General features: G+C 41.1%; 1 protein-coding gene and 1 long non-coding RNA gene across 8 annotated transcripts in view; both read left to right on the top strand.

Moving 5' to 3' along the window:
* Positions 1–22,351, top strand: part of CDK5RAP1 (CDK5 regulatory subunit associated protein 1) — a 33,610-nt gene extending 11,259 nt beyond the window's left edge. For 3 of the 7 annotated variants that reach the window (XM_001928856.5, XM_085003632.1, XM_085003633.1), the window contains 9 exons: positions 112–322; positions 3,635–3,755; positions 5,236–5,466; positions 6,734–6,831; positions 7,911–7,966; positions 9,924–10,054; positions 13,369–13,518; positions 18,665–18,805; positions 22,099–22,351. In XM_001928856.5, coding sequence (XP_001928891.2) covers positions 112–322; positions 3,635–3,755; positions 5,236–5,466; positions 6,734–6,831; positions 7,911–7,966; positions 9,924–10,054; positions 13,369–13,518; positions 18,665–18,805; positions 22,099–22,179 — 1,220 coding nt within the window. In that variant the 3' untranslated portion in view covers positions 22,180–22,351. Of the gene's footprint in view, positions 1–111; positions 323–3,634; positions 3,756–5,235; positions 5,467–6,733; positions 6,912–7,910; positions 8,045–9,923; positions 11,718–12,345; positions 12,443–13,368; positions 13,519–18,664; positions 18,806–22,098 lie in introns of those variants that run through there. The other 4 variants (XR_014832203.1, XR_014832205.1, XR_014832202.1 and 1 more) reach the window with 3 other exon arrangements.
* LOC146395264 (uncharacterized) overlaps positions 1–27,512 on the top strand; it is a 624,884-nt gene that overhangs the window by 580,268 nt on the left and 17,104 nt on the right. The gene's annotated exons all lie outside the window — the stretch shown is intronic.

The following is a 27,512-nucleotide window of genomic DNA, read 5'->3' as shown; positions in this document are numbered from 1 at the left end:
TTTCTGTGCTCTGGTCTCTGATCCAGTTGGAGAGTATGTGTGCTGAGAAGAAGCAGTGAGACCAGATGAACTGGGAACAGGTACTTAGCTTATTTCTTCCCCCGGCTCCAGGCTGCATGGCTGAGAGGTTGAAGGAGGAGATCCTCAACAGGGAGAAGATGGTGGATATTTTGGCTGGTCCGGATGCCTATCGGGACCTTCCTCGGCTGCTTGCTGTTGCAGAGTCAGGCCAGCAAGCTGCCAATGTGCTGCTGTCTCTGGATGAGACCTATGCCGATGTCTTGCCGGTCCAGACGAGCCCCAGTGCTACTTCTGCTTTTGTGTGAGTCACTGACCAAGAGACAAGGAGTCTCTTTCTCCTTTCTTACTTTTGTTTGTTTATTTATTTTTCTCAGTTCTTTTTTAAAATTATGGTTGATTTACAATGTTGTGTCAATTTCTGCTGTACAGCAAAGTAACCCAGTTATACATATACATACTTTTTTTCCATAATATCTTCTGTCAATAGTAATGCAGATGACATTATTTTGTTCTTTATGGCCAGTAGTATTCCATTGTGTTTGTACCACATCTTAATCCATTCATCTGTTGATGGACATTTAGGTTGTATTTATTTATTTATTTATTCTTTTTAGGGCCGCATCTGTAGCATATGGATATTCCCAAGGTAAGGGTCCAATCAGGGCTGTAGCTGCTGGCCTATACCACAGCCATAGCAATGCGGGATTGAGCTGTGTCCTCAATCTACACCACAGCTCACAGCAGTGCTGGATGCTTAACCCACTGAGTAAGGCCAGGGATTGAACCTGAGTCCTCATGGATACTAGTTGGGTTCATTATCACTGAGTCATGACAGGAACTCCTGTTTGTTTGTTTATTTTTTTGTCTTTTAGGGCCATACCCATGGCAAATGGAGGTTCCCAGGCCAGGAGTCTAATCGGAGCTGTAGCTGCTGGCCTACACCACAGCCTCAGCAATGCCAGATCTGAACCGTGTTTGCAACCTACACACAAGTTCACGGCAGTGCTGGATCCTTAACCCACTGAGTGAGGCCAGGGATCGAACCTGCAACCTCATGGTGCCTAGTTGGATTTGTTTCTGCTGTGCCACGACGGGAACTCCTGTTTATTTATTTTTTATTTTTTTATTTCTTTAATTTTTTTTGTCTTTTTGCTATTTCTTGGGCCGCTCCTGCGGCATATGGAGGTTCCCAGGCTAGGGGTCTAATCGGAGCTGCGGCCGCCAGCCTACGCCAGAGCCACAGCAACGCAGGATCCGAGCCGCGTCTGCAACCTACACCACAGCTCACGGCAACGCCGGAGCATTAACCCACTGAACAAGGGCAGGGATCGAACCCGCAACCTCATGGTTCCTAGTCAGATTCGTTAACCACTGCGCCATGACGGGAACTCCCTGTTTATTGTTTTTTTTGATTGTACCTGTGGCATGTGGAAGTTCCTGGGCTAGGGATCCAACCACATCACAGAAGTGACAATGCCTGATTCTTAACTGCTAAGCCACCAGGGAATTCATTCTTTCTTACTTTTACAGTAATCTAAAATTTATTTAATTTAATTACATAAAAAGTTAATGTACTTAGTATAAAATACAAAAAATAAAAAATGATGTAGTTAGACTCCCTCATACCTGTCATCCTCAGTCTCCTAGGCCACCTCTCAGAGGCAGCCACGTTAGTAGTTTCTTGTACAATCCTTTTAGAAGTATTCTTTGCATATGCATTCATATACATAATAGGGAATCTTTCCTACCCTCTTTTCAGTTCTTTTATTTTTTCACTTGGGAAATATCTTGGGAGTTCCTGTCCTGGCTCAGCAGAAATGAATCTAACATCCATGAGGACACAAGTTCAATCCCTGACCTTGCTCAGTGGGTTAAGGATCTGGTGTTCCTGTGAGCTGTGGTGTAGGCTGGCAGCTACAGCTCCAATCAACTCCTATCTTGGGAGTCTCCATATGCCATGGGTGCGGTCCTAAAAAGACAAAATATATATATATATATATATATATATATATATATCTTGGGCTTTCCTGATTTTTTTTTTTTTGCCTCCCTTGATCTTTTAAGTTAAAAAAAGAAGATCTTATAGAATAGTTCATATTTCTTGAAGAATGTGGAGAGTTTGGAGTTCCCTTCATGGCTCAGTGGTTAACGAATCTGACTAGGAACCATGGGGTTACGGGGTCGATCCCTGACCTCGCTCAGTGGGTTAAGGATCCATTGTTGCCGTGAGCTGTGGTGTAGGTTGCAGATGTGGCTTGGATCTGGCATTGCTGTGGCTCTGGCATAGGCTGGCAGCAACAGCTCAGATTTGACCCCTAGCCTGGGAACCTCCATATGCCGTGGGAGCAGCCCAAGAAATGACAAAAAGACAAAAAAAACAACAAAAAACCAAACAAAAAAAAGAATGTGGAGAGTTAGAAAAACAGCAAGAACAACCTATATTCCTACTACCTAATTATAAACACTATTATCATTTTGGTGTATATCACTCTGTCCTTTCCTCTGTATGGGTATGCTTTGTGTGTGTATGTTTATAAAAATTAGCTCTTGGAGTTCCCGTCATGGCGCAGCAGAAAGGAATCTGACTAGCACACGCAGGTTGGATCTCTGGCCTCTCTCAACGGGTTAAGGATCTGGCATTGCCATGAGCTGTGGTGTAGGTTGCAGACATGATTCGGATCTGGTGTTGATGTTGCTGTGACTTAGGCCAGCAGCTGTAACTCCAATTTGACCCCTAGCCTGGGAAATTCCATATGCCGAGGGTGTGGCCAAAAAAAAGCCAAAAAAAAAAAAAAAAATTAGCTCTTGATGGTTTTATAGCTTTTTCTTATTTAAAATAGGAGCATTTGTTATGTCACTAAATAGTCTATAACAGATTGACAAATAGGCTTACAGCCTGTTTAATAAATTAAGTTTTATTGTAATACAGCCATGCCCATTTATATTGAACAACTCTTCAGTGAAGATCTTTTTTTCCCCCCACACTCGTGACATGTGGAAGCTCCTGGGCCAGGGACTGGACCTGTGCCACAGTAGTGGCAATGCTGGATGCTTAAACCACTGAGCCACCAGAGAACTCCCTTCAGTGAACATCTTTAATGCATGTCTCTCTGTAATTACTTCTTTCACGTACATTGAGGCCTTCATATACAGGATGCAAATGAAAGATACTTAGCATTTGGATCAGGAATGAGTGAGAATTGCAAAACCTAGTGTTTTAAATCTAAGGTCTCCTCTCCTTATACATGCTTTATAATAATTCACTTTTTTTCTGGTCTGTATTTTAAAAGTTCAAAAATGTATGAATATAAACAGTAGAAAGTTCAGATGTGGTACGTTTGCACCCCATTCCTTCCTCTTGTTGCCCATCAAGGTAACCATTGTATCCACCAATTACAGTTTGGTTTATATCCTATGGTTATCAAATAATAGTTCTTAAAGATCAAGACAATGTCTGCTTTATTTTGCTTCTTAGATCTTAGTTTGGTCCAGGGTAAGCTTGTTGCCAAGAATTCAGAGCCAGAGGATAACATCAAGGGACATGTGACCTGCTCCTTGGGTTGGACTGAGTCATCCTGCTCCTGTTACTAAGCTTTGGTGCTTTCCTTCCCAGGTCTATCATGCGAGGCTGTGACAACATGTGCAGCTACTGCATTGTTCCTTTCACACGTGGCCGGGAGAGGAGTCGGCCTGTTGCCTCCATTCTAGAGGAAGTGAGGAAACTTTCTGAGCAGGTGAAAAATTCTTTCTGTCAGGCTTTCTTACTGTGAATGTGTTTGTGGAAGGATGAGGACCACCTTTCTAGCCTTGCATCCTATGCTGTCTCTAAGCTGTACAGGTTTAGAACCATACCTGGCCAGAAAGAAATACTTGGGTGTCCATCTTTGGTTTGCATATTATAGGCAGATCCACGGAGAAGTTTGCTTAGGTGGCAGCACATAGAATGGAGTGCCTGAGCTTAGAATTGGATGATTGTGAATTCTGGCTCCACCATTCTCTGGCTGGGTGCCCTGGCGCAGGTCATTTAACTATCTTCCTCAAAACACAGTTTCCCCATCTATGACAAGAGGGTAAATACTTTCCTTGCTGAGTTTTTTGAAGGACTGTTACTAGGAGGATGATCTTTACTGGCACAAAGTAAGTTTTGAAGAATGATTTATTAGTCTGTGTGTTCTAGGGTATTCCTGCATCTCCGGTTCATTTTATTGCTGAGCTAGCTCACTAGTTGAAGGACAGAGGATAGGTGCAGATAGTGAATTGGATCAGAGGCTAGAGGGGAGTTATTTGCTCTCTTCCTCCTGTTGGGGGTTGGCTCCTCAGCCCTCGAGAGGGTCTCTCCCTAACCCGAGTTGCTAATCTGTTCAGTGCTGCAGGAGAGGATAAGCAGTAGGACTATGGAGCTTTTCTTCCACTGGAGTCTCCTGACTTGCTAGGCTCAGGAACTGTGGGAGGTTAGCCCCTGCTCCAGTCCTAAATCAGCAGCTTGCCTTTGCTTGTACACTCTAGCACACTTGGTTCTCTTCCCTCACCCCCAGATTCTCAGTTCCCTGAGTTGGTCTCTGGCTGCTCACAGGCACTGTGAAGTATTCTCCATACCTCACAACTCCAGACATTTTCTGGTCTGCTGTTGTCTCCTTCCTCTTCCCTTCCAGCTCCCCCGCAGTGCAAAACTCACTCCTTCAGGGTAGAGGCATTCTGGTAAATAGATTGAGGTGACGACAAAGCTCCCTAACCTTTCTCAGTTATATGCAAATAACCTTTCTCAGTTATTTGCATGTTAGAGAAGGAACTTAACATTAAAGTGAATCTTAGTGAATTCAAAGCCATTGACTTATGAAAAATTAAGATTCTGCATTGTGTTTTAAAGTGTCTATTAGGTGCTTACTTTGCTTATGGAGTGAGTCTTTTTTCTTTTTTCTTTTTTGCTTTTTAGGGCCACACCACAGCATGTAGAGGTTCCCAGGCTAGGGGTCAAATCAGAGCTGTAGCCACCAGCCTACACCAGAGCCACAGCGACTCTGAATCTGAGCCATGTCTGCGACCTACACCACAGCTCTCGGCAACGCCGGATCCCCAACCCACTGAGCAAGGCCAGGGATCAAACCTGCAGCCTCACGGTTATTAGTTGGATTCGTTTCCGCCGCGCCACAATGGGAATTCCCCTGCAAACATGTTTTTAAATTGCTCCCAATATATTTATTTTCTCCTTTTCAGGGACTAAAAGAAGTGACGCTCCTTGGTCAGAATGTTAATAGTTTTCGGGACACTTCAGAGGTCCAGTTCAACAATGCAGTGTCCACCAACCTCAGCCGTGGCTTTTCCTCCAACTATAAAACCAAGCAAGGGGGTCTTCGTTTTGCTCACCTTCTGGACCAGGTCTCCCGAATAGATCCTGAAATGAGGATCCGTTTCACCTCTCCTCACCCCAAGGACTTTCCTGATGAGGTGAGGATTGGCAGTTTACTGTGCCAAATGGACATCAGTATGCTTAAGCATGCCAGAGTCTGGGCCCTAGGATGAGGGAGACGTATCTGTCCTCACAGTGTCTGGGGATTCTGTGGTGTATTGCTCTGTTGCCCTCTGAATCCACCAGCCCTTTTGGATAGATTTAAAGTCCACCAAAGTGGGGAAAGATATAGGACTGTTACTAATGGAAGCCTAAGACCAGCAGACCCTGAGAGCTGTGCGGAGAGAGATCTAATTACCAGGTGGTATGGGAAGGATGGATAGGGAGGCAATGTGATGCAGTGGGAAACAGTCCAGACTTTGGCCTCACACAGACCTGAGTTCAATCCTGGTTCTTCCATTGCTTTAGCAGTATGGGTGACCGTTTCAGCTTGTTATCTTCATTTGTAAAATGATTAATAATCACTTCCTACTTTAGGTAGTTGGGAAATAGATACAGTGTCTGGAAGGTACTCAGCAAAGTACCTGGCATGGAGTATGTAGTTCATATTTGAAGCCTTCTTTTGGAGGATTTTTTGTTTTGGTGAAATGTCTTTTGGCCCCACCCCTTTTTCTCCCCCTTGATTTTTTGTCTTCTTATTGAGTTGTGAAATTTCTATATGTATTCTCAATTCAAATCATTTTTTAGTGTATTTTTTCAAATACTTCGTTTCAGTTTCTTGATGGTTTCTTTTAAAATGGCTAATTAGTTGGTAAGCTAGATGAAACAGATGCCGTTTTTTTTCTCTCTGGTCTGTGCCAGCACTCAATAGCCCAGTGGCTTCTGACCGCTGCTTGCTTTCTTCACTCTTTTTTGTTTGCTTGTTCTTTGGCCACACCCATGACATACAGAAGTTTCTGGGCCAGGGATTGAACCCATGCCACAGTTACAAGGCTGAATTCTTAACCTGTGCTACAAGAGAACTCTAAATGCTTTCTTTTTTTTTTGGCTGCACTCATGGCCTGTGGAAGTTCCCAGGCTAGGGACTGAACATGAACCATAGCAGTGACAATCCCTAACTGCTAGGCCACCAAGAAACTCCTTTCTTCACGCTCTGAAAGCAGAGATACCATCAGGTGAAATGTCTGGGACAGACAGACTATGGCTTGAACAAAAGTAAAGGATATGGCTTGTGTTTGTTTTAATCACAACGAACTCTTAATTCTCAAAAATTACCCTTGGTGGAGAAACAGTGAGGGTGGTATTCCTTTCTGCAAGATTCTTTGGTGAAACTTTGATGACCTTTAATGTGTTCTATTTGATTAGGTTCTGCAGCTGATTCATGACAGAGACAACATCTGTAAACAGATCCACCTACCAGCCCAGAGTGGAAGCAGCCGTGTATTGGAAGCCATGCGGAGGGGGTCAGACTTGCTTGGGGAGGGGCATTCTGCACCTTTCCATGTTTTCTTAAGGACCAAGCAGTGTCTAAGAACCTACTGTGGTGTGTGGCACATAGTAGCTGCTCAACCAATATTTATTACATAAGTAAACCCATGAATGTTGTGACGTTCATTTGATTAGTATAGACTAAGGACTGGATCACTCATTTCATTTGTTTAGCATTTTTTTTTTTTAAGCACCTGCTGTGTGGCACATTGAGATTTTAATCCTTTAGCTTTTAACATTAATGTTTTTTAGGTCTTGGAATTTAAATGTAGCTCTATGTGTTCATTTACTTTGGAAATAATAATATAGCAGAGATAAGACTGAAAGGACAATGTGACAGATAGCAAGCTCTATGGAACTAGTGACTTGCCTTATATTCCAGATTGACAAAGAGTTTTAGAGATCTTCTTAAATGTTTACTCTGTTTTCATTTCTTAGTTAAATAAAAAAAGCCTATTTAAAGTAATTTATAGAGTTCCCATTGTAGCTCAGCAGCTTAGGAACCCAACTAGTGTTTGTGAGGATGTGGGTTTGATCCCTGGCCTCACTTAGTGGGTTAAGGATCCAGCGTTGCCACAAGCTGCAGCATAGGTCACAGATGTGGCTTGGAACCAGTGTTGCTATGGTTGCGGTGTAGGCTGGCAGCTGCAGCTCTGATTCAGCCCCTAGCCTGGGAACCTTCCATGTGCCCTGGGTGTGGCCATAAAAAAGAAAAGAAATGTTCTTGAATTAAAAATTTATAGATTTATAGGCTCTTGATTAGGTTTCAATACAATATTTGGATCAAAAGGGCTCTTTTGGGAGTTCCCTTGTGCAGGATCCGGTGTTGTCACCAAGGTGGCACAGATTTGATCCTGGGACTTCCACATGCTGCAGGCATGGCCACGAAAAGCAGGAAGGAGGGCGGGTACTTCTGGGTACTTTAACCTACTTTGTATTGTCCTGTGTGAATGAGAAGTGGTTACATGTGGTAATTCATGGTGTTATCTTCTTACAGCATTCATTTAAAGAAGATTGGTTCATCTAAGCTCTTTCTTTTTGTTCTTTATTGCAGATATTCAAGAGAAGCTTATGTGGAATTAGTTCATCATATCAGAGAGTCTATCCCAGGTACGTTTAATTAAATTATTTATTTTTTGGTCTTTTCTAGGGCTGCACCCGCGGCATATGGACGTTCCCAGGCTAGAGGTCTAATCAGAGCTGTAGCAGCCAGCTTACGCCACAGTCACAGCAACGTGGGATCCGGCCGCGTCTGCTACCTACACCACAGCTCACGGCAGTGCTGGATCCTTAACCCACGGAGCGAGGCCAAGGATCAAACCTGCAACCTCATGGTTCCTAGTTGGATTCGTTAACCACTGAGCCATGACGGGAACTCCCCCAGGTATGTTTAAGAAACATATTTTGCTGAGCTTGTCATTCTGTGACCATGGGTCAGATGCAGGCAATACCTGTGGCAATAAATTGTTCACCTTTCACACTTTTGCCTATTTTCATTTCTTTTTCCAGTTCTTTCTGGTTTTTTTTTTTTTTTGTCCTTTATCTTTTTAGGGCCCCCCCATGGCATATGGAGGTTCCCAGGCTAGGAGTTGAATCAGAGCTGTTGCTGCCAGCTTATGCCAGAGCCACAGCAATGCCAGATCCAAGCCATATCTGCGACCTACACCACAGCTCACGGCAACGCTGGATCCTTAACCCACTGAGCGAGGCCAGGGATTGGCCCTGTAACCCCATGTTTCCTAGTTGGATTCATTTCCACTGTGCCACAATGGAAACTCCCTTTCTGATTTTTTATTTTTTTAAAAATTATTATTATTTTTTGTCTTTTGTCTTTTCAGGGCCGCACCCACAGCATATGGAGATTCCCAGGCTAGGGGTCTAATCGGAGTACAGTTGTCGGCCTACGCCAGAGCCACAGCAATGCTGGATCCAAGCTGTGTCTGTGACCTACACCACAACTCACTGCAACGCTGGATCCTTAACTTGCTGAGCAAGGCCAGGGATCAAACCTGCAGCCCCATGGTTCCTGGTTGGATTCATTTCCTCTGTGCCATGACGCGAACTCCCCTGGCTTTTAATGTCTTGGTCTTGTTAGAAATAAGAGGATTAGCTTGTGGCCTCAAGGCTAAAGAGTTTCCTTTTCTATAGTCTGTGTTTCTGAACATATGGGAGAGACCTTGTTCCTTCTTGTTAGTTGGCAGAGTTATGGTCTAAATTAGTTCTGATTTGAGAACAATTGATATCTTTAAAAATGTGTGCTTGGGAGTTTCCATTGTGGCTCAGTGGGTGTGGGTTCGATCCCTGGCTTTGCTCAGTGGGCTAAGGATCTGTTGTTGCTGTGGTTGTGGGATAGGCTGGCAGCTGCAGCTCAGATTGGACCCCTAACCTGGAAACTTTGATATGCTGCTGCGGGTGCGGCCTTAAAATGCAAAAAAAAAAAAAAAAAAAGGTGTACTTAGAGGTAATTCCTTTCCTATTGCCATAACTCTTACTCCCTTTTCTCTTTTCCCTTCCTCCTAATAAAATTACTCTAGTCTTTTAGTTCAGATTTGTTAACAATGTCTACTTTTTTTGTTACAAATTTATAATTATTATAACTTGGATGGGGAGGTTCTCTGGGCTGCACTTTTCTCATCTATAACATGGAGTTAATAGTACTCACCTCGTTGGGTTATTGGGATAATTAAAGTGTGTTAAAACATTGTGTTTAACTTCAAAAGTATATATTTGTGTGAGGTACTGTAAGGTCTTCACCAGTAAAAGAAGGACAAATTTGAAAATATGGACTCCTACTGTGTCTGTGAATCCAACATTTGGAGTGAAAATTACCTTTTCTGGTGCTGAGGGGAATGTAAATGGAGAAGCCAGGTTCCAACATGGGAAGCTTCTAGATGAGCAGGCCTTTCCCCATTGCTCTATAATGACTATTCTCTTCCACTTGCACATGGGTTGAATAGCTCCAGGGAAGGCCTTATAGTTCTTATCCCTCCCTCTGCTCCACAAGTGCCAAAGGCCTTTCTTGAAGGTGAGCGGCAGCCATAAGCTGTCTTTTGTTGTTGTGTTGCAGGTGTGAGCCTCAGCAGTGATTTCATTGCTGGCTTTTGTGGTGAGACGGAAGAAGATCACCTCCAGACAGTGTCTTTGCTTCAGGAAGTTCAGTACAACATGGGCTTCCTCTTTGCCTATAGCATGAGGCAGGTGAGCCCTGGGCTGGGGGAGGAGCTATTTCTGTGCTGAGACTGACATCATCCCTGACTAGTTTTTGGTTGATTGTGGACCTCTGGGAAGAAAAGAATGCAGCAGCAAGGTAGTCTTTGAGAAACCATAGGATCTTACCATTCATTCTTTTATTTTTTCTAAAAAAAAAAATGTCTACCCTTTTAAATAATTCAGCAATTTGAGATGAAAACCAATTACTTGTGCCAATATTACTCTCCATTAGAATATTTAAAATTATGTTTTGGTCGCTTAGAATTTGAATGTGGAGGGAGAGAGATGATTCTCTTTATAAGAAACTTAAAATCATTTATTAACATGCAGAACTTCTTTTTTGGCCTACAGATGTGATTTGTTTTACAGAGACTACTTGTCACCCTCCCAGCCATCCCTGGCTATTTTTGTTTGTTTTTGTCTTTTTGTCTTTTTTGTCTTTTTAGGGCTATACCTGCAGCATATGGAGGTTCCCAGGCTAGGGGTCTAATTGGAGCTGTAGCTGCTGGCCTACGCCACAGCCATAGCAACATCAGATCTAAGCCACGTTTTTGACCTACACCACAACTCATGGCAACACTGAATTCTTAACCCACTGAGCGAGGTCAGCAATCGTACCTGCGTCCTCATGGATCCTAGTCAGATTCATTTCCACTGAGCCATGATGGGAACTCCCCCTAGCTGTTTTCAATTTTCCATTTTTTTAAGCCAAGCAAATCCACTGAGGCCCACTTTAGAGTTTCTCCTATAACACTGATTCCCAGGAAGACAAAGCAGAAGAAGATGAGGAAAGAAGGAGAGAGTGATGTGTATTTCCTGCAGTGAGGGGATAGTCCTGGTTGTCTGCCATTTTCTTGTTGGAAGGAATGAATTTGCCTGGATCACTTCTCATCCCCAGTCACCTCAGGGGCAGCTTGCCTTATGTTTGGGTTGGAGGCTGAGGGGTCTCTGTGGCTAAGGGGCTCAGGAAAGCTGTCTCATGAGTGATTGAACCATGGCTGTCACTCAGCTGCTCTCAGCAAGCCCAAGCAAATTCATGTCTTTTAAAGCCCACTATCTAGTGTCCTGTGGGCAGTGTAACTGAGTCAATTGCATGTTCATGTCTCTTACAGAATTTTTTTCAGGGCTAAATTTTTTCAGGAGCTGTTGGGTTCTGATTTGCTTCTTTTCTGTGGCCATCACAGATACGCAAGAAATAATCTTTTAATGATGGAATTGGGAGTTTTCAGTTTGTGGTGGAAGTATATCCTATGGACATTGGATATGAGTGTTTACTTTGACATTGAATTCCTAGATTAGGGTTAAGGTCAGAGAGGTTTAATCAAGTAGTATAGTGGATGAGAACAAGCACTCAAATTGTGCCTCTCATTTAAAAACTATGTGATTTGGGAAAGATTTTTGCTTTTTCCGTCTGTAAAAGGGGACAACATTATTACAAACTCATCAGATTATTTTGTGGATTAAATAAGATAATTATTATAAAGTTTTATAATAGTTAAGTGTACAATAGAGATAAGTTCTTTTTGTTGAGAATAGAGTAAACCCTCTTAAGAGAATTCTGTTTTAGAATTCTCTATCCATTCTTTTTTTTTTTTTTGTCTTTTGTCTTTTTGTTGTTGTTGTTGTTGTTGTTGTTGTTGCTATCTCTTGGGCCACTTCCTCGGCATATGGAGGTTCCCAGGCTAGGGGTTGAATCGGAGCTGTAGCCACCGGCCTACGCCAGAGCCACAGCAACGCGGGATCCGAGCCGCGTCTGCAACCTACACCACAGCTCATGGCAACGCCGGATCGTTAACCCACTGAGCAAGGGCAGGGACCGAACCCGCGACCTCATGGTTCCTAGTCGGATTCATTAACCACTGCGCCACGACGGGAACTCCTCTCTATCCATTCTTCATTTCCCTCTGGATTTGGTAGTTCTCTTAAAGGCACATTGGTTTGAACATCCTGACTTTGGTGTATAGACTTTCCACTTTCGTCTAGCTCACTGATTCTCCAACTGTATTATGAGCTTGTGTACATAAAGATATATATACATAGAAATGTGTGTGTGTATAAAAATGTATGTACACCATAGTTTTAGGTGATTTAAAAGCTTTTCAAGGATTGGCGTTCCCGTCATGGCACAGTGGTTAACGAATCCAGCTAGGAACCATGAGGTTGTGGGTTCAATCCCTGGCTTCGCTCAGTGGGTTAAGGATCCAGCACTGCCGTGAGCTGTGGTGTAGGTTGCAGACGAGGCTCGGATCCTGAGTTGTTGTGGCTCTGGTGTAGGCCAGTGGCTACAGTTCCGATTGGACCCCTAGCCTGGGAACCTCCAAATGCCACGGGAGTGACCCTAAAAAAGACAAAAAAAAAAAAAAAAAAAAAAAAAAACTTTTCAAGGATAAATTTCCTTTTTTCTTTTGAGTAGGTAATACACGTTCATGGTGTAAAATTCAAAGGGTCACAAGAGTATGCAATGCCAAGGAGTCGTTCTTTTTTCTTCCTAGGTTGCCTAGTTTTCCAACTTCCTTAGCAACTTCTTCTGTAAACTTCCTTAATTCCTCAGCAACTTCTCTAAACTTCCAGAGATATTTCATGTATTTATATTCATTCTTTTCACACCGACATTATTATACATGGTATAAATACCTTGCTTATTTCTGATAAGAGTATACTTTGGAGAGCAGTTATGTCAGTATATACAGAGCTATCTCATTCTTTCACAGCTGTGTAATATTCTATGGTTTAGATAAACTATAGTTTGTTTCGTTCATTGGTTATCTATTGAAGAACATTTACTCTACTTTGCATCTTATGTCTTTATAAACACTGCTGCTGAATAACCTGTTACATGAATTATTATATGTGTCCTATAAAAATATCAAGACCAATTTTGAGTCTATGATTTTCATGTGCTAAATTTATTTTGTTTTTTGTCATTTAATTTTTTTAAATGATTTTTATTTTTTCCATTATAGCTTGTTTACAGTGTTGTGTCAGTTTTCTACTGTACAGCGAAGTGACCCAGTCACACATGCATATATACATTCTTTTTCTCATATTATCATGCTCCATCGTAAGTTACTAGATATAGTTCTCAATGCTATACAGAAGGAATTCATGTGCTAAATTAAGAATTTAACCCTTTCAAAAACATAACCCTCCTGCATAGTGACCTTTTTTTCTTAGAAGGCCCAAGGACCAGAGAACCCTGTGCTATGCAAATTGCCAGTTGGTTGAGCAGGTTCACTTTGGTGCCTCAAGAATGGATTCTACAAGTCCGTGGTGACCTCCATCTCTCTCTTTTCTTAAAACAGAAGACACGTGCATATCACAGACTAAAGGATGATATCCCAGAAGAGGTAAAATTAAGGCGTTTGGAGGAACTTATTACTGTCTTCCGAGAAGAAGCAACAAAAGCCAACAAGACCTTTGTGGGCTGTATCCAGCTGGTGCTGGTGGAGGGGGTGAGGCCATAGATATATATTCTGTTTGTTTGTTTGGAGGACAGTATGTCTCCTTTGTTTAGATCTTTGATTTCCTTTAGCAGTTTTTGAAGTTTTCATGACACCAATCCTGTACATGTTTTCTTATATTTACACCTAAATATTTTTAAGCTGTTGTAATTGCTATTATATTTTCAATTTTGAGTGTCTCTGTGTTCCCTATTAGTGTATAGAAACAATTGAATTTCGTACTATTATGTCCTGTGATCTTGCTGAACTCAGTAGTTGTAGGAGTTTCTGATTTCTTGGGATTTTCCTTGCCAGTTATCATGTCATCTGTTCTTTCTTCCTGTTATTCTAGGGTTCTTTCTTTTATTGTTTCCTTTTTTTGTTTGTTTGTTTGCGGCATGTAAAAGTTCCCAGGCCCAGGATTGAACCCAAGCTGCTGTAGCTGCCCAAGCCGCTAAAGTGACAATGCTGGATCCTTAACCTCCTGAGCCACAAGAGAACTCTGACAGTGGGAAATTTGTTGAAGCCATTCAGCCTAAACCAAAAATAATTATGTTTTGTATAAGACTTTAGGAGTGTCTAATGGAGCCCAAGGGCAGGAATCTGAAAGGTGTGTGGAAGGGACTGTGTACCCAGGAAGCCCTTGAGGCTCACTTTCTTCTCTCCCCCTCAGACCAGCTTTTCCAGATTCTTCATCTGTGTAGCAGAGTACAGCAGCCATACAGTTCTTGTGTTTCATGGTGTAGTTCCAGCTATCCACAGACCAAAGTTGTCTCTGTCATTACCAGTTCAATTTTCCAGGAGAGGGAGCCCAGTCAGCTCAGTGTGGGTTAGGAATCTTCCAGTGGTTTGGTCCAGCAGTTGCTGATGGTTGGTGATGCTGAGCTGGTGAAATACCCCAGAGATGTGTGCTGTGCTAACTGCTTTGTTATTTAAGTTGTCAGCTGTGATTCTGGAGATCTGTACATGAACTTGTCTATTAGCAGTCCCCATTTTATCTAGTAAGAATTAAATCTTAGTGTATCCCCAGCTTTTCTCCTACAGAGTCCATTACAGAATAGAGTTCCTGTCTTTTGATTGAATGAATAAGTACTCAAAGGTTACTCATCTTTATCCATGACTTCATTTAGCCCCAGAGAGCCCCTGGTAGGGGGCCAAGCCAAGACAAGGGTTGTGGTTGTTGTTGTTGTTGTTGTTTATGTATATCCAACATAAGCCAATACTCACTTGGGGCTAGAGAATAAATGGATTTTTTTTAAATAGTTATTTCCCCAATACAGTTTTTTTCCTACTGTACAGCATGGTGACCCAGTTACACATACATGTACACATTCTATTTTTGCACATTCTCATGCTCCATCATAAGTGACTAGACATAGTTCCCAGTGCTACACAGCAGGATCTCATTGCTAATCCATTCCAAAGGCAATAGTTTGTAACTATTAACCCCAAGTTCCCCAACCAGCCCACTCCCTCCCCTCCCCCTTGGCAACCACAAGTCTATTCTGTAAGTCCTTGATTTTCTTTTCTGTGGAAAGGTTCATTTGTGCCTTATGTTAGATTCCAGATATAAGTGATATCATATGGTATTTGTCTTTCTCTTTCTGACTTACTTCACTTAGTATGAGAATCTCTAGTTCCATCCATGTTGCCGCAAATATTATTTCATTCTTTTTTATGGCTGAGTAGTATTCCATTGTATATATATATATCACATCTTCCTAATCCAGTTGTCTTTCGATGGATATTTGGGTTGTTTCCATGTCTTGGCTATTGTGAATAGAGCTGCAATGAACATGTGGGTGCATGTGTCTTTTTTAAGGAAAGTTAAATGGATTTTTTTAAGACCAGCAGTTAGAGTCTACTTTGTCTTAGAGGAGACTTGCTTTCCTCTAGTCATGGCCAGTTTAAAACACTTGAGTTGTTGGAGCTCCTGTTGTGGCTCAGTGGTTAACGAACCCAACTAGTTATCCATGAGGATGCTGGTTTGATCCTGGGCCTCACTCATCGGGTTAAGGATCCTGCACTGCCGTGAGCTGTGGTATATAGGTTGCAGATGCGTCTCAGATCCCGCATTGCTGTGGCTGTGTTCCTGCAGCTATAGCTCTGATTAGACCCCTAGCCTGGGAATCTCCATATGCCTTGGGTGCATCCCTAAAAATGACAAAAACAAAGAAACAAAAACAAGCAAAAAACCCCCACTGGGTTGCTGTATTCAGAGTGGCAGAGAAGATGATGACAAGTCGTGTGTACCGAGCATTTACTGTCTGCCAGAATGTGTGTACTTTATAGTCCTCAACACGTTGAGCCCACCATAGTCCTTGAAGGTAGTGCTATTATTAGTCTCCTTTTGTAGATGAAGAAAAGAAACAGACAAACTTCCCCAAGGTCACACAGCTTAGGATGATGAGCCAGAATTTGACCCAGGTCTGTCTTGTTCTACAGCCCGTAAGCACTGCCTCCCCTCCCTCCCCCCTCAGATTATGGAGTATCCAAAAGACACATATAGATATAGAGAGAATGGTATAATGAATAGCCACATACCCATCAACCAGTCTTAATTGTCAATACAGTGTTAATCATGCTTGATCTTGTTTCATCTCTACTGCCCCACCCCCGAGTCGTTTTGAGCCAAGTACTAGACTTAGTATTTTGTCAGTAACTGTTTCAGTATATATCTCTGAAAGACAAGGACTCTTTTTTAAAAAATAGACCTAATGCTGTTATCGTATCTGAGATAATTGACAATGGTTTCTTAATATTATCAAATATCTCTAGTCAGTGTTCCTATTTCTTTGTCTTATAAATGTTCCTTTGTGGTTGATTTGTTCATCATGAAACCTGAACACCCTCTCTCTCTTTTTTTTAAAATTACTTTTCAATTTATTTACTTTTTTTGGCCATGCTCATGGCGTGCAAAAAAAGTTCCTGGGCCAGGGATCGAACCCATGCCACAGCAGCAACTCGAGCCACAGCAGTGACAATGCCAGATCCTTAACTGGTAGGCTACCAGGGAACTCTTAAACACTCTCTCCTTTAAAAAATTTATTGTAAAACAGTTGCAAACGGATAGAAAAATTACAGTACAGTATAAAGAACTTTTTCTTTGAAGGATTTGAGAGCAGTTGCTCGCCTGATGCTTCCAATTTCCCAAATATTATAGTGTGTATATTGTGCAAACAGGGATATTCTCTTACATAACTGTAGTACAGCCATCAAAATCAGAAAATTAACCTTGTTATATTATTAGTGTCTAATCCTTAGACTCCATTTAAGTTTCTTCACTTATCTCAGAACTGTCATTTATAGGAACAGGATTTGGCTCAGTGTCATGTGTTGCATTAGTTGTCATTTTATCACTTGTTTTTAGAAATTTCATGTGTGTTAACTTGGCTAAGACTTGGCTTTCTTTGTGTTTTTTAAGGATATGTTGAGGCTACCTAGTTTGTGGGTTTATAATTTTCATCACATTTGGAAGTTTTTCATTTATTATTCAGGTATTTTTCTGTACTTCTCCTGCTTCCTGCCACCCACCCCCACTATTTCTTTTCTTTTTCTCTAATTATCTGTATGTTCAACCACTTGATGTTGTGTCATAGGTCACTGAGGCTGTTGATTTTTTTTTTCTTTTATATCTTCTTCATTTTGAATAGTTTCTATTTTTCTGTCTTCTGATTCATTATTCTTTTCTTTTGTGGTGTCTCATTTGCTATTAGCTATTGAATCAAAAATTACAGATATATTTTTTATCTCTAAGTGACATTAGGTTTTCTAAAAATATCCTCTACTTCTTTCCTGTGTTCTTGTTTTCTTTTGAATCTTAGTATTTGAGTTTAATTACAATAGTTGGTTTAATATCTTTTTGATAATTTTATCATTACTGTCATTTCTAGGTCTGTTTCTTTGGACTAACTTTTCTCTTGATTTTTAGTCACATTTTTCTGCTTCTGAGCGTATCTAGTGACTTTTGAATGAATGTTGGATATTGTGATGTTTGTTTTTGAATGTCTAGGTTTTGCATTGGGCTTTGTTCTGATAGGCACTTGCTTGCAGTTTAGTTTGATCCTTTCAGGGCTTGTTTTTAAGCGTTGTTAGAAAAGTTTTTTTAATTCTAGGGATAGTTTAGCCTTAGTACTAAGTTGTGTGGTGTAGCCCTGCATTTGCAGCTCTGATTTGACTCCTAGCCTGGGAACTGCCCTGTGCTGCAGGTGTGGGCCATTATAAATAAATAAATAAATTCTATTGGAGTATAGTTGACTTAGAAAGTTGTGTTAGTTTCAGGTGTACAGCAGAGTAAATCAGTTATACATATGTCTGTTCCCTTTCAGATTCTTTTCCCATATAGATTATTATACAGTATTGAGTAGATTACCTTGTGCTATATAGTAGGTCCTTGCTGCCTGTTTTATATGTGGTAGTATGTATATGTCAATCCTAACTGCCTATTTTACTTTTTTTTAAATATATTTTTTATTTTTTGTTTAAAAAACTTATTTATTTATTTTGGCCGTACCAGTGACATATGGAAATTCCAGGGATCGAATTTAAGCTGCAGCTGCAAACTATGCCACAGCTGTGGCAATGCCAGATCCTTAACCCACTGTGCCAGGCTGGGGATTGAACCAGCCCCTCAGCAGTTACCTAAGCTGCTGCAGAAATAATACCTGATTCTTAACCTGCTGTGCCACAGTGGGAACTCCACCATTACACAGTTTTTATTATATTCCTAGCCTCATCTTAGGCATGTTGTGATGGGGACTCTGACTTTGAGTCTGCCTATTCAGTGGGACAAGTAACCCAGGCCAAACAACCCAGAACATTTGCTAGTGATTACTATGAGACTCTGTAAAGTGAGAGTTGTTTTGCCAAGTATATCATCCAAAAGTCGTTGGCATCAGGCCTGTTGGAGGTCCATTCCTGTGAAATAGTCATTGATAGAGTCATTTATTGTAATAACACATTGTTAGCAAAATTTAATTGAGTTTCTTTTGTGAGCCATTTACCGCCGTTGTTGATGACTTACTCTTAGGTGATTCCTTGGTTAAGAAATGCTCTATGGGTCAGACCCTTGGGGATCTGAGACAGAGAGGCCTAATTTCTTCCCTCCAAGAACTTATGACTGTGACAAATTCATAACCCCTCCTCTGTTTTTTCGCAGTTCAGTAAACGCTCTTCCACTGACCTGTGTGGCCGGAATGATGGAAACCTTAAGGTGATCTTTCCTGATGTAGAGCTGGAGGATGTCACCAACTCTGGGCTTAAGGTCCGAGCTCAACCTGGCGACTATGTGCTGGTGAAGGTAAGGTGTCCTTTTGTGCTTCTGGCTTGCACTGTGAAATGGGTGTTGGATTGAATAATTTGGGGGAATGAAATTTTTTCCTAGAGAAATTCTTCAGTGAAATAAAAATATCTTCTCAACCTAAATAGTGGAGGGGCACTTGGATTAAATTTTAAACTGCTTCTAACTAATGTCTTCTGGTTTTCTTCTCTTCTGTCTTGTCCTCAAAGAGTTCTTTTGGGGAATTTGGTGAGGTTGGAATACATAGTGGCCAGTAGTTTCCTGCTTCAGAGTAGCCAGGAAGTGTTGGTGATTTTAAGTGAGTTGATAGTTCTCTCTGTCAGAGATCAGCATGCCTGTCGAGGTTTCTCCAACTTACCTGTGCTCCACTGCCTGCATCCCTTCCCTGGACCAGCAGATCTAGTGGAATAGCTGTGGGATTTTCTCTTTCTTTCTTTCTTATCTCACTGGGGATTTTCCTCCTTTCTTCCCCTCCTTCCTGAGTTTCTTCCTTCTTCTTCTTCTTCTTTTTTTTTCTTTTTGCTTTTTAGGGCTGCATCTGTAGCATATGGAAGTTCCCAGGCTAGAGGTCAAATTGGAGCTACAGCTTTTGGCCTACACCACAGCCAAAGCAACTTGAGATCCAAGCTGTGTCTGTGACCTACACCATAGCTCAGAGCAATGGGATCCCTAAGGATGGAACCTGCATCCTCATGGCTACTAGTCAGATTCATTTCCACTGCACCTCAACGGGAATTCCTCTTCCTTCTTTTTCTTCTTACTGTACCACAGGTCTGCTACTGCCATCTTCCTTTTTTCCCCCCATGTCCACTTTTCCTCAGAGCAAGGTGCTGGCAGGAAAAGAGATACAGTCAGGTGAAATATTGTCTCATCATCTCTGTCAGCTCACTCACATCTCCACTTGTCCATGCGCTCTGCTCATCTGTGTCATCTGTCACGCTGCTGCTTGTGCATTTTGCTTCCATCCCTTCTTATCCTCTCGAGAATTGCATTTGTTTCCTTTCTCTCTTGCAACCTATACTTAATGTGGCCAAAATAGAATGAATTTTTCCCACTTTGCTGCAATTTTCTGCTTTTCAAGCCTTCTCCATCTCAGCAAGTGGCACCACTCAGTTGCTCAAACCAAAAACATAGGAATTGTCCTAGATACTTAGTTCTCCGTATTCCCCATCAATAGTCCATTTGTTTCAGTTCTACATATGGAATGTATCTTGGACCTGACCTTTTTTTTTTTTTTTTTTCTTTTTTCTTTTGGGTGGCAACCTATAGCATACAGAAGTTCCCAGGGCAGGGATCTGACCTGTGCCTCAGCAGTGACAAAGCCAGTTCCTTTAACTGCTGGGCCACAAGGGAGCTCTGGACCTGACCATTTCTTTCCCTTTTCTAAGCCATAGCCAGCATCATTATTGCTTGGTTAGGAGATTATAGCAGACTTCTCCCTGGTTTTCTGTTTCCTGTTTTGAAGCATGTCATAAGTGTAGAAAATTGCTCACATTTTAAGTATACTACTTGGTGAATCATTACAAAGTGACCCTACTCATGTGACTACCATGTGAATCAAGAAACAAAGTATTTTCAGGGAGTTCCCATCGTGGCGCAGTGGAAAATGAATCCCACTAGGAACCATGTGGTTGCAGGTTCAATCCCTGGCCTTGCTCAGTGGATTAATGATCTGGCGTTGTTGTGGCTGTGGCAACAGCATTGACCCCTAGCCTGGAAACCTCTATATGCCTCGGGTGTGGCCCTAAAAGACAAAAGACAAAAAAAAAAAAAATTTTTTTTTTCAGAACCCCAGAAACCCCCCTTATGTTCCTACCAGTTATTCTTCTTCCCTACATCCTAATTTCTAAGACCATAGTTCAGTTTTGCTTGTTTTTGATTGTTATAAAATTGAATTATAGAGTGTAGAGTTTTGATGCATGGTTATTGTGCAATTCATCCATGATGATATTTATCCATATTATATGAATATACCGTGATTTAAGTTATACTGTTGACCATTTTGGTTGTTTCCAGTTTGGAACTATTATGAATAGAAATGCCATGACTGTTCCTATGTATGTGTTTTAGTGCATGTATATATTCATTTCTATTGGGTATATGGTTTGGAATTGCTAGGTAACAGGATGTGTATAATAGAAATAGCCAAAATGATTGTACCATTTTACACTCTCACCAGCAGTACCAGAGAATTTCAGAGGCTTCATATTTCTGTTTCCATTCTTACCCTCCTCTAGTCTTTCTGCCCCACTTCTTGGGGCAGTCAATGTGATCTTTCTAAATCAGATCACTCACTCATCTGCTTAAGCCCTCCAATGGTTTCTCATTGGAGCCAGTTTAAAGTGCAGGGTGTCCAAGGCCTTTTATGATCTGTCTCAGCTACCCTTCCATCCCTGTCCCCTCTACTCTTTTTATTCTCTTTCCTCTAGTCTTGGTGGCCTCTGTTTTGCCCCTCAGACCTAGTTCTAGTGTCGGGGTCTTTGCACATGCTGTGTTGCTTAGGAGGCTCTTGATTTTTGCCTGGCTGCCTTCTTTTAAACCTTCAGGTTTTCTTAAGTATCACCTCCTTGAGAGGTCTCCTCTGGCCACTAGTGCTAAAAGCAGCTTCCCTCTGCCTTGTTCTAGTCACTGTTTACATTAGCCCTTTTTATCTTCATAGCACTTTTCAGTGCCTGAAATCATCTTTGTTTATTGTTTGTCTTTCCTGAAAACTCCTTTGAGAGAAAATATCTGTTTTGTTCTTCTTGATATCTGCAGCACCTAGGACAAGTGCTAAAACACAGTAAGCACTAAATAGATGTTTACTAATGGACTTACTCATTCTCATGGTCAGAAATGAGGCCGCTCTTAATTTTGGGAGTCACATGATTTAAGCTTTCAATTGAAGAAAAAAGAGAGCCTGTCTCATCTAATTTGGGCCATAAATATCCTAAGGAGGAATTTGACTGGTACAGCCTAAATCAGAGCTTACCTTTGGGCTTAGAAGGGCAGGGTCTGTGATGTGCAGCTCACACCTGAACCTATGGTTGACTCTGAGGAAGAGCCATCTCCAAAGAGAAAAGGGAGAAGTGGCTGTTTGGGACTAACCTATTTTGGACTTAAATTGTATGCATCAGCACTGCATCAGATATCTCTTCCTCCCAGGATTGGGGGCACACAGGAACTATGAGCTCTCTGCTGGCATGTCATCCCCATTAGATTCCTTTTGGTGGCCTCTCCTCTAGATGATTCACGTTAAGTCCCTATAGTTCAGTCCTGGTTACTTTGCCTTCTTCTGATTGGTTTTCTTTCAGATCACCTCTGCCAGCTCTCAGACACTTAAAGGACATGTTCTCCGTAGGACCAGTCTGAAGGACTCTGCAGCATATAGCTGACCTGACTAGTTGCCTCAGACTTTCCCAACGGGAAGAGACTGGTCACTAATGAAAGGTAATGAAACTTTGGAGACAAGCTGCAAGTGGTGAAGCAACTTTCTGTGAATGGAAAATGCGTTTCTTTGCTGCTTTGTAAACAGCTTTTACATTCATTAAATTTACCTTAACTAAAGTGGTCCCTTTTAATTTACTTTTATTTCATTTTTGCCCTGGTTAGTGCCTCTGATGTTTTCCCTTTAGTTTCTGGGTTGTTTCCCAGTCCAATTTCTAGGAGTTCCTATCATGGCTCACTGAGTTAGGAACCCGACGTAGTCTTTGTGAGGATGCAGGTTCAATCCCTGACCTTGCTCAGTGAGTTAAGGATCCACAGGTGTGGCTGTAAAAGGGAAAAAAACAAACAAAAAAACCCCAACCAAACAAAACATAACCAACCCAGTTTCTACTGTGGACGCTGGAAAACTGGTTCTCTCCCTTGGACCCTAGGAATCAGAGACCGAGGAGGGGAAAGCAGAGAAAACCATTTGCTTAGGAAAAACTGCCCTAGATCTTCCCAACAGGTTTGATAACATTAAGTTAGCTTCCCATCTCCTCAGTTTATTCTCATATTTTACCTGAGAATTTCCATTGTGGACCTCTTTTTAAGCCTGTCAGTTCATTCTTTGCCAAGGTCTGACAGCACTTGGAGTTAAGAAAACATCATTACCTTCTAGTAGGCTCTGAGCAGTCATTCACATTTTGTCATTCTGTGGGGATCCAGAAGATGGTAGTGTCGACTATTTGGAGTCAGACAGACTTTGGTTGAGTCGATCCCAGTCAGACCCCCAAAATTTCTTGCCAAAATTCTGCTTCTATCTACCAGTGCTGATTAGAAGCATGGAGACAGAGTTTTGGGTGAAGAAGAAAATAGCTTTTATTTCTTTGCCATGCAACAGAGGCCACAGCAGACTAATGCCCTAAAGACTGTGTTCTCTTTTCCTTGCTTTTTATTTTTATTTTTATTTATTTTTTTTGTCTTTTTGCCGCTCCCTCGGCATATGGAGGTTCCCAGGCTAGGGGTCCAATCGGAGCTGTAGCTGCCAAGCCTACACCACAGCCACAGCAATGCAGGATCCGAGCTGCGTTTGCAACCTACACCACAGCTCACGGCAACACCGGATCCTTAACCCACTGAGCAAGGGCAGGGATCGAACCCGCAACCTCATGGTTCCTAGTCGGATTTGTTAACCACTGCACCATGACGGGAATTCTTTCCTTGCTTTTTAGAGAAACTTTCCTTGTCTTATTGCATAGCAAGAGCTTCTGGTATGACTTTGGAAAAGGAGTGATGAGAGGGAATATCTTTGCTTTGCTTTTGATCTTAGAAAGATTCTAGTGTCTTTTTTTGTAGATTAAAAAAAATCACATTGAGGAAGTTCTGCTGAGAGTTTCTATCATAAGCGGATGTTAGATTTTGTCAAATAGATTTTCAGCATCTACTGTTTGATCAAGTGATTGTTTTTCCTCTTTAGCCTATTAAAGTGAACATTTACATAAATTGATTTTTGAAAGTTGAACCAGCTTTTCATACCTAGAATAAATCCCATTTGGTTGTGGTATATAATTCTTTCTATGCAGCATTGAATTTGATTTGCTAATGTCTGCTTCTATCTATGAAAGAGATTGTAGTGATTGGGTATAATTCTTTCCTTAAATGTTTGGTAAAATTAACCAGTGAAGCCATTGGGCCTGGTGCTTCCTGTTTTGGGAAGTTATTTTATTACTGGCTCAATTTCTTTAATAGATAGGCCTATTCAAATTGTATTTTTCTTCTTGTGTGAGGTTGCTGTGGCTGTGATATAGGCTGGCAGCTGCAGCTCTGATTTGACCCCTAGCCTGGGAACTTCAATATGCTGCAGGTGCAGCCCTAAAAAGCAAAAAAATTTAAATTTAAATTTCTAATTTTTGGATATTTTAGGTCTCCAGAGAAGTGCAGAGTGAGTATAGAGCATTCTCCTAAATCTATCACACAGCCTTCTCTGATGTTAACACTACGTAGCTATGGTGTACATTTGTTGGAGCTAATAAATTAACATTAGCACATCACTGTTCAGTAAATACAAACGTAATTCAGATTTTACCTGCTTTTCCACTAATGAATGTACCTTTCTATTCCAAGTATCCAAGCCAAGATACCATTTATGCAATTAGCTGTCTTGTCTCCTTAGTCTCTTGTGATTTGTTAATGTTGCTCAGTCTTCCTTTGTTTTTCATGATTGTGACACTTTTAAAGAATACTGGTTAGGAATTCTGTAGGGTGTCCATCAATTTGGATTTTTCTGATGTTTTCTTGTGATTAGTATCTTTCTCATCAAATCATATGAGGGTGTACATGATATGAACACCATTGTTGAAGTTAATCTTCACCACCTGGTTAAGGTGCTGTTTGGTTCTTCAGTGTGGAGTTGTTTTTCCATTCCTGTACTTTTATTCTTTGGAAGCTAGTCGCTAAGCCCAGTTCATCCTAGCAGATGGTGGAGATTAAGCTCTACCTTCAAAAGGAGGGGTATTTACACATATTATTTGCAATTCTATAGGAAGAAAAATGCCTCTTCCCCCCCCATTTATTTATTACATCATTTATTATGTCAGAATGGACTCATGATGTTTACTTTGCATTTTGGTTTATACTCTGATATTTATTTTTTTGCTCAAATTAATCCCAGTTTGGGCATTGGGAGCTTGTTCAGGTGGGCTGTTATGCCCTTTTATATTTCTTCCTTTTTGTTAATATTTTGTTTCTTCACAGACTGAAAAACTTATGGTTACCAAAGGGGACACATGGTAGGGAGAGAAGGGTGGACTGGGGGTTTGGGATGGAAATGTTCCAAAATTAGGTTGTGATGATGGTTGTAAAACTTATAAATATAATAAAATTCATTGGATTATTAAAAACATCTTATTTTTATTTTTATTTTATTATTACTATTTTTTTGCTTTTTAGGGCTGTACCTGCGGCATATGGAGGTTCCCAGGCTAGGGGTCGAATTGGAGCTGTTGCTGCTGGCCTGTGCCTCAACCACAGCAACCCCAGATCCGAGCCACGTCTGCGACCTACACCATAGCTCACGGCAACGTCAGATCCTTAACCCACTGAGTGAGGCCAGGGATTGAACCCGTAACCTCATGGTTCCTAGTTGGATTCATTTCCACTGCGCCATGATGGGAACTCCAAAAAAATCTTATTTTTAAATAAACAATTTCATAGAGTTAGTGCAAAAATAATAGTTTCTCTATACCTCACAACCAGTTTTCCCTCTTAACAACATCTTAATTTAGTATAGTTCATTTGTTACAATTAATAAATGAGTAGCAACACATGATTTACTAAAGCCCATGCTTTATTCAGATAGCTTCAGTTTTTCCCTAATCTCTTTTTATTGTTCCACAATCCCATCTGGGAAACCACATTACATTTAGTCGGCTAAATCCTCAGGCTTCTCTTGGTTGTGATAATTTCTCAGACTTGTTTTTGATGGCCTTGACAGTTTTTTTTTTTTTTTTTAAGTTTTATTGAAGAGTGGTTAATTTATAAGATTGTGGTAATTTATGCTGTACAGCAAAGTGACCCAGTCATATACACACACATATCTGTTCTCTCTCAGATTCTTTTCCTAAGTAGATTATCACAGAATACTGGGTAGAGTGCTCTGTGCTATATAGCAGGTCCCCGTTGGCCAATCATTCCACATACCTCAGTGTGCATATGACCTTGACAGTTTCGAGAACTGGTCAGATATTTTATAGAGTGTCCTTCTGGTAGAATTTGTTATGTTTTTCTCATGTTTAGACTTGGATTATGAGTTTTGGGGAGGAAGGCCGCAGAGGTAAAGTCTCATTCTCATCCCATCATAAGGGTACCTATTTTTAATATGATTTATTGCTGTTTTTGTTAACCTTAATCATCTGGTTTGAGGTCGTGTTTGTCACATTTCTTCATTGCGCAGTTGCTCTTTTTCCCCCCTTTCCATGTTGTGTTTTTTGGAGAAAAGTCACTACGTGCAGCTGAAACTTAATGAGATGCCCTACCTCCTTAAGAATGGAGTAGCTCTGGAAATCATTTAGGATTCTTCGGTATAGGAGGTTGCCTGTTCTCACCTATGTGGTTATTGATCATTTATTTATATTGGTATAGACTGCTGGATGTTTATTTTATACTTTGGGTTATAATCTAGTACTACTTTACATATTTCGTTGGTCAAATTGTTTCAGCTTCGGGAACTCTGTCGGCCCTCTATCCCTTTGACATATCTCCACCATTGCATGAGCACTTTATAACTTGAATTTGAGATGCTTTATGGTCATCTTTTATATTAGCCATTTCTCCAAGCAGCCCGATTAGAGTACTTTTATAAAGAATGGTATAGAAACCAACATTTGGATGCTAGATACATTTGTTGCTAATGTCCTTTGGAAGGTTTTTTTGTTTTGTTTTTTAAATGGAGGTGAAATTCACATAACGTAAAATTAATCATTTTATGGAGTCCGCATTGAAGTGCCTTGGCAACGAATCCAACGAGTACCCATGAGGATGCGGGTTCAATCCCTGGCCTCGCTCAGCAGGTTAAGGATCTGGCATTGCTGTGAGCTGTGGCAAGGTCACAGAAGTAACTTGGATCTGGCATTGCTGTGGCTGTGGCATAGACTGGCAGCTATAGCTCTGATTTGACCCCTAGTCTGGGAACCTCCATATACCTCTGGTGCAGCCCTTAAAAAAAAAAACAAAAAAAAAACATTTTATTTATTTAGTTCTTTGGCCACACCTGTGGCATGTGGAGGTCTCTGGGCCAGGGATTGAGCCTGCACCACAGCAGTGACTCAGATTGTTGCAGTGGTAATGCCAGATCCTTAGCCTGCTGGGCCACAAGAGGACTCCAAAATTAACTATTTTAAAGGAGACATTTAGGGGCATTTAATACATTCACAGTATTGTGCAGCTATCACCTCTATTTCGTTCTAAACTTATTTCCATCGCTGCAGAATAAAACTCCATACCCATTGAAGAGTTACTCCTCCTTACCCTGCTGGCAGCCACCGCTTTGCAGTCTGCTTTTGTGAATGTACCTATTCTGAATTAATTCATATAAACTGAATTGTACAGTGTGTCATGTTTTGTGTCTGGCTTTGTTGACTGAACATAACTTTTTAAAAAAAAATTAATTTGTATTTTATGTTGGAGTATAGTTGATTTACAATGTTGTGTTTCAGGTGTACAGCAAAGTGATTCAATTACACATATATGTATATCTATTCTTTTTCAAATTCTTTTCCTGTAAGTTATCACAGAATATTGAATA

Source organism: Sus scrofa, chromosome 17 (genome assembly GCF_054392235.1).
Source record: "Sus scrofa isolate SSC_HxYL_T2T_F1_AM1 chromosome 17, Sscrofa_HxYL_maternal_Yorkshire_Landrace_v2.0, whole genome shotgun sequence".
NCBI lineage: Eukaryota > Metazoa > Chordata > Mammalia > Artiodactyla > Suidae > Sus > Sus scrofa.
The sequence above is the reverse complement of the archived record's forward strand: the minus strand, read 5'-3'. Positions and strand labels throughout refer to the sequence as shown.